At 38.7% G+C, this 15,671-nt stretch overlaps 1 protein-coding gene across 1 annotated transcript in view; it reads right to left on the reverse strand.

Moving 5' to 3' along the window:
• The window catches only part of MROH9 (maestro heat like repeat family member 9), a 140,543-nt gene that overhangs the window by 61,773 nt on the left and 63,099 nt on the right, over window positions 1-15,671 (reverse strand). Inside the window, exons 6-9 of the mRNA XM_043484660.1 lie at window positions 11,102-11,181; window positions 6,740-6,875; window positions 6,088-6,174; window positions 3,591-3,695 (exon numbers count right to left, since the gene is read on the reverse strand). Coding sequence (XP_043340595.1) covers window positions 3,591-3,695; window positions 6,088-6,174; window positions 6,740-6,875; window positions 11,102-11,181 — 408 coding nt within the window. The remainder of the gene's footprint in view (window positions 1-3,590; window positions 3,696-6,087; window positions 6,175-6,739; window positions 6,876-11,101; window positions 11,182-15,671) is intronic.

The following is a 15,671-nucleotide window of genomic DNA, read 5'->3' on the forward strand; positions in this document are numbered from 1 at the left end:
GTCACAAAGAGTCGGACACGACTGAGAGACTGAACTGACTGACTGATTCTCCTCTTTTGGTTTGCATTCCAAGTTTCTTTTTCCATTGAATGGCAAGATTTTCAGAACTGCAATTGTGTTATAGGTTTAAGAAAAAAGGGCAAGATGCTCTTTTTCTCTATTGTGGGTAATGGAGGAGTATGAGTATGTGTCTAGTATTTTTGCCACAAGCTTCTCTACCATAAAAATCTTTGCCACATACATTTCTACTGCAAACATTTTAACACATGACTAATTGGTGATAAGGTAATTTTGCTGTGAAAGATAAAATAATTAGTTGACAGTTTGGTCTGACACTTTGGTTTCAATTGGTTGAAATGAGTCAGATTTTCTTTCAGTTAGCCCATTTATTGATGGCTTTATTGAGCTGACAGATGACAATGATTTGCCCCAAGAGTTGGTTTCTTATTTTGAAACATGCTACATTGAAGGAAAAAGAGGTTGAGTCTCAAAGGCTCAGAGGTGAACCTACATTTCCCATAGAATGTTGGAATGTCTATGAACAGACATGTGGTAAGATGCCAAGAACAAAAAACAGTGAAGAGGTTTTTATGACACAATATAAAGCTTAGTTACAAATATGCATTCTAATACTCAGAAACCAATGCCTCTCTTAATGAAGGAAGAAATTTTGGCAAGAAAAAAGAGAAAAATTTCCGTGCTGAATGAGGAGATGAATCAACAAGCAAAAAACTTATACTATGATTGAAAACCTTCAAAGACAAGTGCTTAAGTACCACCCACAAAATAAAATCCATTTTTTTTTTTTGGGCGGGGACAGGATTGACATGAATTTATACACATTTTAAATGTATTTAAATTGCATTTCTGAAGAAAGTCTTTTAAATTTTGTTATTAAATTTTCAAGTTTCATAATGACCTTTTCAATGTCCTCCTTTTATTTTTCATTATCTTATTTTTTATGAAAAAAAAAATTGCCTCATGGCCAGTTAGTTACACGACAAAGATATCTTGGCAAAGATGCTTATAGCAAAAGTACCTAGAACCAGGGGACTATGTCTTACAGCTTATCTCACTGGAGCTGGGGAGCATTTACAGGGGATTGGCCCTAGAGATTTTTGTGTGTAGTTTTTTGCCTTGAGCATTCTCTCTGATTATCCCTTCTCATGAACTTGTGTATGTATAACTCTGAGCAGGTGTCTTTGTAAAGAAAGCTGCTAATGATGCCAGATAGGGTCTTTCTAGATGTGTGTCTCTAGCAGAGTAGGTGTGGCCGTGTCTAGACTGCATAGCATGTTTGAGGTGGAGGGTAGACATGACCTAGTATGGGCCAAGAGAAGAGTGAGGTTGTTTGAACCTTGGGGCACACCAATTATGCCCTGCACAGGTCCCTTCAGAAGTCTGCCAACCTCAGTCACAGCTCCTCAAACACAGGACTTCAGGAATTTTTAATACAGTATAACTCCGTTTTTTTTGTTTTTTGTTTTTTTTGTTTTTTTAAGAAAATCTATGTAAAGTGCTGAAAGTAGGAAAGAGTGAAGATCTGGAGAAATGTAGCTTCTCTGCTTCTGTCCCTAAGTGCTCCTGCTTAGTTTTCTGGCCCTTTCTAACTGGATTCCTTCTTTTGCATACCTCTGGCCTCTCCATTCCTTATAATAATTACTAGAGTTTTAAGTGTTAACTTCCAAAGGCAAATACTTATTAGGTCATTTAGCCGCTTCTTATCTGTCTCTAAACAATGGACTTCCACTTCGGTTCCCACATCAGTTTGGGACATTGCCTATATATTCTTGCTTGATGAATCAGTACAGAGGCCGTATTCACTTTTTGTTGTTTCCTTTTGGCATATAAATATTTCTTCTTTACTCCTTTTGAGACTAAATACTCATCTGTACCCCAAATTATCTATTTTTGATAATCATCTTTGTACTCTTTATTTGCCTGGGGCTATTGTGTTTGGAGGGTTTTCTCAAATGCCTGGCAAGTCTCAGTTGTCTAGTAATATTTAAGAATGTGATACCACTGGTGGAATTTTGTATGTGAGCAAGGCTTGTCAACTGGTCGACTTGGCTTTAGAGTAGCTGAATGGGGACGCTGGGGTCATGCTGAAGTATGTCTAAACAACAGAACCAAGATGATTTTCTCAGGGAATTTGCAATTGTTTTGAGAAATAAGTCCTCACATTTTGTCTACTGATGGACTCATTTCCCTGGAATAGTGTATGTGTGCAATGTAGATCCTTCTGTATGAGGTGAGTCTTTTCAGTGAGTTAGCATGTCTTCAAGTTTCCTCTGCCTTCCACGCTTAATTGTTACTTGTGTTTCTATAGCTTCAGACTCTCCAGGGTCCATAGGGCAAACTACCTCCCTTTTCAGCCATCCTCCATCCTGATGTTCACATGCCCTTGTCTTTCAGCTTCTCCTGCCAGACTTTATCAGTTACCATCTTCTATCTATTCTGTCATCCAGAAGTTTGCTGACCTCGCTAGCCCATTGAGATCCCTTTACTAATTCTCTTTGGTGCTGTAGCTTTATATATTTAACGCATTTTATTACTATCATTTTGTGGAGGGAGTGGAGATAGACATGTGGACAAGCTGTTAGCTTCGACTGGAAACCTTTCACCTGTCTTTTGAATGCTGATATGCCAAAGGAACAAATCTAGGAAAAATCTCTGTTGATGAGATAAGATGACATGTTTAGCTCACATGTCTTCACCTGTTTGAAAATAGTTTAATCGAAAGGACAAATATTCTTTGAGTGGAGCCATTTCTTCACCCTGATGGGCACACAGGTCATGTAAAAGGAATACCATTTAAAAATATATTTCTGATAGAATACAAATGAAAGAATTGTTCAATAGGACAAGGGCCTCTGAGAGTCTGGAAGACAAGGGTATGGTAATTTATGAGGAAAATAGTTTTTATCCAGTGAATGGCCAGAACCTGAGAACAGAATGGGTAGTTATATTTAGGTAGAGAATGGCAGAACAAATCTTCCTTTATTAGTTACACTGTGTCAGATACAGATATACACAGACCTTGCCTATGGGAAGTTTAGCTTCTAATTTGTTAATATTTTTGCCCATTGTATGTATTTGTCTCCTCACCTCCATTAATTTCACTGACTTAATTATCTTTAAAAATTGTGATCTTCCTGTGCCTCAAAGATGGCTCTGATGGTAAAGAATCTGCCTGCAACGTGGGAGACCTGGGTTCAATTCCTAGATGGGGAAGATCCCCTGGAGAAGGGAATGGCAACCCACTCCAGTATTCTTGCCTGAAGAATTCTGTGGACAGAGGCTATCATCCATGGGGTCGCAAAGAGCTGGATATGACTGAGTGACTAAAATAATCAAATAATAATAATTATCTTTAGAAAACATTACTTAAAGAGAATGTTAACTTAGTAAAGGTTTGTTTCCAAGACTGAGATAAGCTGGATGAGGCTACTTTAGTTCCCACCATCTGGAAAATGCTGGTTTGCTTCCACCTGGTGGCATTCAGCAAACACTGCAGAAAAAAGGAACGCAATACTGCAGAAGTGCAGTCTTTAGGAGCAGGGGGCTCAGGAGCAGTCCCTGTGACTTACAGATCCCTTGACTTTCCTGGCTGCAAAGCTTAGCACTCTGCTGATCACCACCATGGCTTCCTCCTGCATGTACGAACTATCTTCATTCATCCATACAACCATTTCCTGTTGAAAACACAAGAACCATCCTAGAACCGTGGTGTTTCTATTTCCACAAGTTCCTTTCTTCTGCTCAGATCATCACCTTTACCAAGTCAAGATTCACCATGATCTCCCAATGATTTCACACCTATTCTATACGTATTCAAAAAGTATGACAATGAGCTTGTACACCACTGTCTATACAAGTATAGTACTTCATCTGCCATAGTAGCTACACTTGGGTTTTGTTTTGTTTAATCCTATCCAACATGCATTTACTAATATCCCACTATTAACAATCACTTTGCCAGACATCATGAAAAGTTTAGCATGGATTATTAGGATTACCATGATTATCATGAATTATCATGGACAACAGGATTATCATCAAATGCTTCTCCTCTTCTTAAAGGGCATGTTAATTCTCTCTGTTAAATCATAGGATCTGATTTTCAGTTTTAAAAAAGAATCAAAATGTTATCTGATCCTGAAATGTCATTTTATTCTAGAATTCCCTCTGCAAATTCACAGATATTTTCTGTCTCATGGTATAGAGTATATTCCTGGAGGTAGCTCAGTGAGAAAGTTCTTGTTAATTTTGATTCATTGCTAAATTTGGTCTGTCTTGCTGTGTTCTGCCCCCTTTTTCTAAATCCTCAGGTACAAGGACATAGGTGTAACCTTGGGAAAGGAATAAGACTGCATGTGCCTCACATGTTAACCACCATTAGTAGACCTCTTAAGACTGATTGTTGGAGTCCTTAGTATTTATGCCAATGGTTGGCTAAATCTCTTCCATTTCACTTTCTCCCATTGTATAAAACTGTTCTGAAGTTTATTTCCTAGGAATGAAGAGTCTTTAAATCTCAGCCTCTTCCTTCTCCAGGAGTGAGGTCCAGCTCTTTTTGAGGATCAGGGGAGTTTCTAGATGTGGTAGGTTTAAGAATAAGGTGGTCAAGTAACAGACTCCCAACTTATAGTAGCGCCTCCACTAATTAGATGCCCACATATTATTGCTCCTCTTTCAGCTTCCATTTCCTTATCTGCAAAATGGGAGAAATAATTTTAACTTTCTCATAGGATTATTTTAAGCATTAAATTAAATAACCCATTTATTAAGTATTCAGCTTAGTGCCTGACATAGAGTAAATGCTCAATAAACAGCATAGGGTGGTTGAAAGAGTATACATGGGAGTGTTAGTGAAAGTGTTAGTCACTCTGTTGTGTCCAACTCTTTGCAACCCCATGAACTGTAGTCCACTATGCGCCTCTGTCAATAGAATTCTCCAGGCAAGAATACTAGAGTGGATAGCCATTCCCTCCTCCAGGGGATCTTCCTGACCCAGGGATCGAACCTGCGTCTCCTGCATTGCAGGCAGACTCTTCAGCATCTGAGCCACCAAGGAAGCCCTTGGCTTTAACTTTCACTTTCAATAACCACCTTAAAGTGCATGGAAAATATATGGCTAAAATCAGGCACAAGTTACATCTGTATATTTTATTATCTTTCACATTTCTCCTTATCTTCATAGATATCAATTCTACTTCTTTCCTTGAATGTATTTTATGATTTGCAAAACCCATCGATCTAGTTTCTCAGTATTTCCAGACAGCTGCCTCCGGATGCTATCATGTTAAAAATAAAAAATCAAAAGTCGTAATATGTCCAGATAAGTCTCTGTCTCTAGCTGGGACATTAAAAATATACTGATGTCCTGAATATGAAAATTGGGATTATGAATGTTTATTAGAACTTCCTTGATACCATGGTATCCATGAAGATAGGATGCCCATGGAATTCCCTAGTCCCAGAGTTGTGAGGGAAGAATATGCATACAAACATTTTCAAAATATGGCTAACTGTTACATGGGCCTGAAGATGGTTTAGACCAATCACTGTATGTTCTGCTACCCTATATTGTGTTCACACTTATGTTGCCACATAATATTTGGCTTCTTAAGTGTCTGTTGTTGCCATACTTCCAAAATTGAATTCTTAAAATTCTGTCTCTGTGGTTCAAATAAAAGGAAGTGATTTCATTTGGGAGATGACACATTCTGAAAGGTAAAGAAAATCTTTCAGCCGCCAGATACTTGAAGGATATGTAAGTATGGCAAAGGATAAAAAGTAAAATGTAGTATGGGCTTCCCTGGTGGCTTAGTGGTAAATAACCTGCCTGTCAATGCAGGAGACACAAGTTCAATCCCTAGGTTGAGAAGATCCCCTGGAGAAGGAAATGGCAACTGACTCCAGTATTCTTGCCTGGAAAAATCCCAAGGACAGAGGAGGCCAGAAGATTACAGCCCATGGGTTTGCAAAAGAATTGGACATGACTTAGGGACTAAAGAACAATAACAATATTGTATACTCTTGAGCTCTATGACAAGAAAACAAAACCATCTATTTTCCCTTTACCTTTAAGATCTGCAGTTTGTAGACATCTTTAGACACTAAGATCAGAAGAGTGTCCTCAAATAAGTTTAAAATAGTTCGGTATAAACTCTGAAAAACAAGGAAGTTAGACAACCACCCAGCCAGTAGTTATGCAATCCTGGGTCCTCAGTTTTCTCCATAAATTGAAGGTAAAAAAAAAAAAAAAAAAAAAAAAGCAGCGATGTAGCTATGGAGGTGAGACCTCATTCAATACAACATGCCATGAATTGCTTTAATACCTTGTAGGACAAGTGAACCCTGTGTAGCAAGACTGAGAAATAAAAAACCATGGATGTTACTGATCTTACTACAGAAGTCTTCCTACCTGCACTTTTCTTGGCTCCTGTTTACTTCTTTGAAGCACTTGCCAGTAAACTTGCTGGACTTGCTAAACAAATTAACCAAAATCTCTTCGCCCATTTGTTCCTATAAATTCTATACAATTCCTTACACCCCAGGGATTGTAGAGTTCACTGGGAGTCCAGGAAAAGAGATTAGTGCTGGAATATGCTATTTATCTATTATATCTAAAAAAAGTGAAGAAGAAAACATAGATTACAACTTGTGGCGGACATTCTGTGGGATTGCTGTGCATAAAGACGTCTCATCACGATTAAAGGAAGCAAAGTCTTACTTCTAGGTCATCTTCGTCATCTTCATTCATCCTAATTTCCCTCACTTCGTCAAGATTTGTGACAGCAAATGCCATTTTAAAGGATGACTTTATTATCTTCAGTTGAGTTTCAAACTGCAATGCGGGATCCACGAAGCTGACCAAAAAAAAAAAAGGTTTAATTATTAAATTAAGGAAAGAACAGATGTAAGCTAAATTTAGTGGCCTTTTCTTAGTTTAAGAGACAGTATACTAGAACATGAGGCCCAACTTTTGGCTTTATATAATGTGTGAATTTTAAATATTACTCTAAAATTATTATGGTGATTTAAATATAAAAGAATCATTTTTTGGTAAAAAAAAAATTTGTAATCAGTTATTTAGAATTCAGAATTTATTTCTCCATAGACATAATACTTTACAGGGTGGTTATTTCCCAGCTAAGCTCATCAAGCCATGCTGAAATTTAGGTAGTTGAAATATATCACTGCCACATTTTAGCTAATCAATGATACTGTGTTTCTCATATGTAACACTTCTGATACTGAGATACATCTTCCAGTAGATGGCAAAAGAAACCTTCCCATCAACAGTTTAAAAGATGTTGTGACACAGCTATTTTTCCTTTGATAAGTGTGTTCTGGATAACAGTGCCTCCTGAGTTTTTAAAGTACAAATAATTTTTTTTTTTTACAAGATGGTAATATAGTTGGTAAAGGTAGAAAATCTTGTGCTGAACTCAGAATCATTTTCCTCTACTGGACAAGAAGATCTAAATATTTGCTATCCATTGTTTGAAATGGAATCTCCTGGAACATAGTAGATAATTTTTTAAATCTTAGGAAGATTGACTTGACTTATTCATGGACTCCAGTGGATTTTCAGACTCTGAACAAATAAAAGTGTGTTACCAACAAAAAGTTCCAGTGGTTTTTTTCAGTGGTAGGATTCTAGGAATGTATGATTTGGTTTTGGAAAATGAAAAATTAATGTTTTGATAAAATAGAAAATTGTCTTGTAATGTACTTTGAAATCATATTGCCAGTTCTAAAAATGCTAAAATGGTCCACATGATGAACAAGGATTAGGAAAGTAGCATGATGCTCCCCTGGTAGCCCAGCTGGTAAAGAATCCACCTGCAATGCAGGAGACTCCAGTTTGATTTCTGGGTTGGGAAGATTCCCTAGAGAAGGGATAGGCTACCCACTCCAGTATTCTTGGGCTTCCCTGGTGGTTCAGATGGTAAAGAATCTGCCTGTAATGTGAGAGACCAGGGTTCAGTCCGTGGGTTGGGAAGATCCCCTGAAGGAGGGCATAGCAACCCACTCTAGTATTCTTGGCTGGAGAATCCCCATGGACAGAGGAGCCTGGCGGGTTACAGTGCATGGGGTCACAGAGAGGGAGACTCAGCTCAGTGACTGAGCACACAGCACACACGTGAAGCTCTGACGCCATTCACAACTGCTGATGGGCTAAGGATCTCCCCATTTCAAACGTGAAGAAGGTTGAGGGTCAGATATTGGTGATACTAAAGAAGAAAGCCAACAAAAATATATGGGTCAACAAAGGCAATTATCAGCAAGTACGCTTTTTTGGCCTATATGTAATTTGTTTTCAAAAGAGCAGTTATTAAATTACTAGTGTGTTTTACAGCCAGAGACATCTTAGTCTTGAGAATTGCAATGTAAAACTTTTCTTATATTCTAAGATATATAACAATATGGTATAGAAATAAATGTGAGAAGAAACAATAAATAGCTCTCACAAATTACTGTATGCTTTAAAAAATTTTTGAGCTAAATACTTGTTTCTGACATTGGAGTGAATTGAGAATTAGTGGTAAACCAACTATACTAAAAATTTTTCTTGAAAATGTTTTGTTTCTTCTCATTATAGAGCAATAGGTATTATATAATATTAGTAAGTGAAATTTTTGCAAGTATAATTTCAAGAATCACAATTGAATAAAGGAAAGTAGATGCCTCTTGATAAAAGCATGGGAAAATTATATAAAATATGATCAGAAATAAATCAGGAGGGCTATATCAATATGCTGTATGATTAATTCAAATAAAAAAGTATTAAGAGAGATATGTACAATTCATATAAATTGATAAAAGTTATAGTTATTAACATAAAATTTCAAGCACATAGAAACAAAATTGAAAATTGTTGAATATTCATTAAAATATAATTTATAAAAAACTATTAAATTATTAAGAATTAAGGAGAAATAGAAGCACATAGGAGAAGATTAAGCATTCAGTTATTAGTAAATGGTAGGTAAAAATTAAAAATATGCAAATGATAATATCTTTAATATAATTAATAAGGAGATATAAATAAATTATACTAAATCAGATAGCAAGGGTTATCTTTTTAAATAATCATGGAATGCTGAAAAATATTTTGCATATAGTTAGCCATAGACAGTTTCAAACTATAAAAGCATATATATTTCATTCTCTAATCACCATGAGAAATCTATTTTAAAAATTAGAAAATTTGAAGTATTTAAATATTATCAACATTTTTTTCTTATTTAAAATGAGACAAAAATAATAAACTATGCATATAACTTAAGATTTTGAAAGGGCTAAAAATACAACCAAAGAAATGAAGGGCATAAACAAAATAAATACATTACTTAAAAAAACTATATGGGGAAATAAGTATAATGGTGATTTTAAAGATTTAAAAGAGAAGTAAAAAGGGAGTAGAAACTAAATAATTAGAAAGACTAAATTAGTCAAAAAAAGAAGGAAAATATTATATGGGTTTAATTTTGTTATTGTTTAGTTGCTAAATTGTGTCTGACTATTTTGTGACCCCATGGACTATAGCCCACCAAGTTCCTCTGTCCATGGGATTTGTCAGGCAAGAATACTGGGGTGGGTTGCCATTTCCTTCTCTAGGGGATCTTCTCAATCCAGGGACTGAACCCACATCTCCTGCTTGGCAGGTGGATTCTTTACCGCTGAACAACCTGGGAAGTCCATGGGTTTAATAGTAACAAAATTCATTTATATTGTTAAATTATACAGGTATATATGAAGATATAACATGTGTAAATCTTTATATACCAACTAATACTTGGTCAAAATATGAAAAGCAAAATTTATAATAAATTTTTCAAAATAAAGGAAAACCATTATATATGTGGGAGATTTTTAACATTTAGGTAGACCAAAAAATTAAAATATGAAGGGGATTCTAATCTACAGTCTGCCTTTCCATGAACCCTGTAAAATAATATAATATGCCAAATCTTGTCTATATGTATCTTTGTATATATGCATGCATATCTTCCAGGTGACTAGGCTTTGACGAAACACTTGTAGGTGCAGTTCTTCTGAAGAACAAATTGACACTATCAAAATATCTAAGACAATTCATCTCATTTGCATTACTTTGGGTTTAGGGGAAACAGATGCTAAAAGAGGATTTTAAGAAGACTAAGAGAAGTAAAAGAGATTTCCAAGAGAAGCAGAGAAGGAAGGAAGAAGGATTAGGGTAGGAAGAGTCTTGAATTACAGCAAGTTCCAAGGAGGGTTCAACCTGGCTGATGAGGCTCTCTCAAGCTGAAGTCACCCACTGGTACCCATTAGAGTTATTTGTCCTACCATGCTGGGTCATTGATGGGAGCAGCCCACAGGAAGTGAGGCCTCACAAACCATGTTGGCAAATCTACACAGGCAGCAGCTGTAGCTGTTGGCCAGTGAAGATCCTCCAGAGCAGGGCATTTTTATGGTTGCCTATCATTTAAATCAGGACTTCCCTGGTGGCTCTGTGGTAAAGAAATACACCTGCAATGTATGAGACTTGGGTTCAGTCTCTAGGTTGGGAAGATCAAAATGGTAACCCATCCCAGTATTCTTCCCTGGGAAATACTATGGACAGAGGAGCCTGGTGGGCTATAGTCCATGGGGTGGTAAGAGAGTCAGACATGACTTAGCGATTAACACACACACACACACACATACATACACATCACTTAAACCAGAAATCTCACTCTCAGAAGGGTATTTCAAAGAAGTTTTTCAGAACAGATACAATCTTTTATGTACAAGGATGATCATCACAGTATTGGTAAAATTTAGTTTAGAAAATGTCAAAATTTGGAAATATTCTGTTGCCATTAAAATGAAAATATGATCTTACAGAAAAGTTAAAATTAAGACAAAGTAAAATGAAAAGTAGTATAGTGGTTTATCTACCTGTTTATGCAATACAGAAAGGTTTATAAACATCAGAAAGAATAGCTGCTGAATTAGGGTGGAGGAACCTGGAGTAACTTTTTACTTTTCACATTGTTGATATGTATCTATTACATTTTAAAGGTATTCAACCAGTCCAATAAGAGAGCATGAAAGCTTATTATACCTGGAGTTCAAGGCCAGAATCATGGCTTGATTACTTATCAGACCTGAGTATGTGTCCCATAGGCTGGTAGCTGAATGCTCCTGCAAGTACCAGGAAAAAGAAAAGAATCAATGATGATATATCTGTGGGGCTCATAACACCATGTGCAATTCTGCCTTCTACAGAGACCAAAGAGGTCAAATTGGACTTGAAACATAAGTACAAACTTTTGTAAAAATGTTGAGGCCAGACAAACTGTAATTTAAAACCTATGCATGATACTTCTGTAGCCAACCATAGTTGTCTATATAATTGGCATTTCCAGACAAAATTTTGTTAGGAATACTCTTTACCAGCTGTTCTTGTATACACCACTGTTAAGTGCAATATACTGCTTGTGGAGTCTGTCTATGACGATACCAGCAAGGTGGTTTATGTTAGGCCTTACTGAAGAATGTTCAAACTCATACTCCTATAGAATGAGAACCAGGTACAGGTCAACTTATAGCTGTCTAATATAACTATTTAAACTTATATATGACATTCAGTGGGATCCCAGTAAGAATTACCAGTTTTTTATACAAGAAGTTGGAGAACTAGAGAAGGACTAATAGGACAGGATCTCTTTTCTTCCCTGCATCTCACCCTTGTTTATGTAAGCCTCTGTTGCAATGTCACTTTTTTGTATCAGGCCCATTAGTACTGTTTATAGAAATTCTCAATATTTCTGAAATAGCTCAGAGTTCTCTTTTAGGTGCATGTGTGTGTGTGTGTGGTCGCTCAGTCATGTCTGACTCTTTGCGACCCCATGGACTGCAGCCCACCAGGCTCTTCTCTCCATGGAATTTTCCAGGCAAGAATATTGGAGTGGGTTGCCAATTCATACTCCAGGGGATCTTGCCAAACCCAGGTATCAAACACACGTCTCTTTACCACTGAGCCACCTGGGAAGCCCCTTTCTTTTAGGTACTGCTTTATAATAATGATTTTTCAAAGAGGGTTTTTTTCTCTCTAGCGCATAGGCAAATGACTGCCCCTGATTGCTTCTCACCCTAAAAGAGCCCTTCTCCATTTGCTCAGTGCTGCTCCATTGATTCCAGCAATGAGTGCCCTGTGGGATCTATGTTCTGCCTCTGTGGAGTGTAAGAGCAATCTTGAAGGATAGAACTATATTCCTGTCTATTAAGTCCATGTTGTGGGGTGCATATTTGAATTTTGATAAATATTTATGTTGAAATGCTAACCCCCATGTAATGATATTAGGAGGCAAGATCTTTTGGAGGTGATTAGGTTTGGATGAGGTCATGAGGGATAAGTCCTTTGAAGAATTAGAGCCTTTCTAAGAGAGGGCTTGCTTTCAAGTTATCTCTCTACCAAGTAAGGATACAAGGAAAGGATGGCTGTCTGAAAACCGGGAAGAGGAATCCCACCAGATACTGAATCTGCCATTTTTTGGTCTTGGACTTCACAGCATCCAGAATTGTGAGAAATAAATTTCTGTTGTTTAAACCATTCATTCTCCTGTTGCTGTTTAGTGCTTAGTCATGTCCAACTCTTTTGAGATCCCATGGACTGTAGCCCTCCAGGCTCCTCTGTCCATGGGATTTTCCTAGAATACTGGAGTGGGTATAGAATACTGGAGTGGGTTGCCATTTCCTCCTGCAGGGGATCTTCCCGACCCAGGGATCAAACCCGAATCTACTGCTTGGCAGGCAGATTCTTTACCATTGAGTCACCTGGGAAGCCCAACTATTTTCTGGTCTCATATTAAACCAGCCCAAACTAACTGAAATAGCCATAGAAACTTCCTGATTGGGGATCTTAATTAGAAAGTAGCATCTTCCCACTAGAGATAAGCATCCTGCCGTGTCTTCTCTGGGAATCACATTGACTGTTGTCTAACATCTCTTCTCTGCTGTGCTCAGACCGAGCAGTGCAGAGGACTTATTTTCTTTTCTCTAAAATATTTATATTCATATTTAGTATTGATTCCTAACAACATCACATATGATTTTACTTAACCTTGAGAGAATAAGCCTTTGCTATGCTACTTATTAACATTTTGCACATTATTATCACTTAGAGAGCATGGAACCTTCTGTATGGCAGACAACTCTCACTGTAACTTGGAAGTATAATGGTAATTCTTTTATTTTGGAAGGACATTTTTGTCCTTGTCACCACTTTCATTTGATTTGCCCAGAAATCCACTAGTTGTATTTCTCGACAATCAGTAACTGAACATTTTGTCTGATATAAGCAATGATCCTCTGGCGGTATTGTCTCAGTTGGAAATTTTCTTATAGAATACATTCTAACTGAGCTTGAGTCCTTGGAAATTAATATATGACACTTTAAATCTCAGTCAGGAGAGGAGCCAAGATGGCGGAGGAGTAGGACGGGGAGACCACTTTCTCTCCTACAAATTCATCAAAAGAATAACTGAATGCAGAGCAAACCTCGCAAAACAACTTCTGATCGCTAGCTGAGGTCATCAGGCGCCCAGAAAAGCAGACCATTGTCTTCGAAAGGAGGTAGGACAAAATATAAAAGATAAAAAGTGAGACAAAAGAGCTAAGGACGGAGACCCGTCCCGGGAAGGGAGTCTTAGGCGGCCTTGCTTGGGCTAGGGTCCGGGCCTGAGTGCCCTGAGGACAATCGGAGGGAGCTTCTGTGAGGTGCCAACTTGAACTGTGGGAGACAAAAAGAGAGAAAATTAACCGGCCAGAACACACTGCCGGCCGTTCGCAGAACAAAGGGACGGAGAAAGTCCCAAGAAGAGGTCGCAGGCTGCGGACCCGCCCAGCCCCGCCGGAGGCAGGAGGCAGGGGGGAGGGGAAGGTCGCGGCGAGACACAGGGCGCAGGCACCTGACCGGCGCGGGCGGGGACTGGGGCTGGGGACGCAGAGGGCGGAAGGCGCGCGCACCCGACTGGCGCCAGCGGAAACTGAGACTGGGTCCGCGGAAGGGAGTGAGTGCGCCACACCTGGGGATAGTGCGCCCATCAAGCCCCTCGCTGCCTGGACCGCTCTGACGGGGAAGGCACAGAGAGCAGGCGCAGCTTTTCCTTCCGCGCTTTTGTGTAACACCCGAGGGCTGGAACCTAGCGCAGCGCGGGGCGCGCTCCATATAGAACAGCGGGAGCCTGAGCAGCGCAGACGGAGAAAGCAGCGTCAGCCCCTCCCGGCAGCGCCAGCCCGCCCCCGCAGGGCCAGCCCCTCCCCGCAGCATCAGCCCCGCCCCGCAGCGCCAGCCCATCCCCGCAGCGTCAGCCCCTCCCAGCAGCGCAACGGAACTAGCTAACTGAATAAGAGTCCACCTCCGCCCGCCTGTGTCAGGGCGGAAATGAGGCTCTGAAGAGACCGGCAAACAGAAGCCAAATAAACAAAGGGAACCGCTTTAGAAGGGACTGGTGCAACAGATTAAAATCCCTGTAGAAAACACCGACTTCACCGGAAGGGCCCTGTAGATATCGAGAAGTGTAAGCTGGAACGAGGAGCTATCTGAAACTGAGCTGAACCCACACTGACCGCAACAGCTCCAGAGAAACTCCTAGATATATTTTTACTTTTTTTTTTCTAAGTAAGGAAAAAAAAAAATTTTTTTTTTCTTTTTATATTTTTTTCTTTTTTATTTTTTCTCTTTTATTTTCCTTTAAAATTCCCTATTACTCCCCCATTACTCCTTAACTTTCATTTTCATAGATTTTTACGATTTTTTTTAATTAGGGGAAAAAAAAATTTTTTTTTTCTTTCTTTTTTTTTTTTGTTTTTTTTTTCTTTTTTTCTTTTTCTTTTTTTTCTTTTTTCTTCTTTTTTTTCCTTTCCGTTTTCTCTTTTATTTTCTATTTTTCTTTTTCTCTTATTTCTTTAAAGTCCTCTAGTACTCCTCTACTACTCTTCATTTTCATTTTCACTACACTATAACCTTACAAAAAAAAAAGAGAAGCCCTATCTTTAAACCGAAGATTATTCTCTCCCAATCTTGACTCTCTGTTTTCTACCTCAGAACACTTCTATTTCCTCCTTTCCCCTTCTCTTCCCAATCCAATTCTGTGAATCTTTGTAGGTGACTGGGCTACGGAGAACACTCTGGGAACAGACAGCTGCGTAGATCTGTCTCTCTCCTCTTGAGTCCCCCTTTTTCTCCTCCTGCTCATCTCTATCTCCCTCCTCCCTTTTCTCCTGTTCATGTAACTCTGTGAACCTCTCTGGGTGTCCCTAACAGGGGAGAATCTTTTCGCCATTAACCTAGAAGTTTTATTATCACTGCTGTATAGTTGGAGAAGTCCTGAGACTACAGGAAGAATAAAACTGAAATCCAGAGGCAGGAAACTTAAGCCCAAAACCTGAGAACACCAGAAAACTCCTGACTACATGGAACTTTAAGTAATAAGTGACCGTCCAAAAGCCTCCATACCTGCACTGAAACCAACCACCACCCAAGAGCCAATAAGTTTTAGAGCAAGACATACCAAGCAAATTCTCCAGCAACGCAGGAACATAGCCCTGAACGTCAACATACAGGCTGCCCAAGGTCACACCTAACACATAGACCCATCTCAAAACTCATTACTGGGCACTCCATTGCT

Source organism: Cervus canadensis, chromosome 13 (assembly GCF_019320065.1).
Source record: "Cervus canadensis isolate Bull #8, Minnesota chromosome 13, ASM1932006v1, whole genome shotgun sequence".
Classification (NCBI taxonomy): domain Eukaryota; kingdom Metazoa; phylum Chordata; class Mammalia; order Artiodactyla; family Cervidae; genus Cervus; species Cervus canadensis.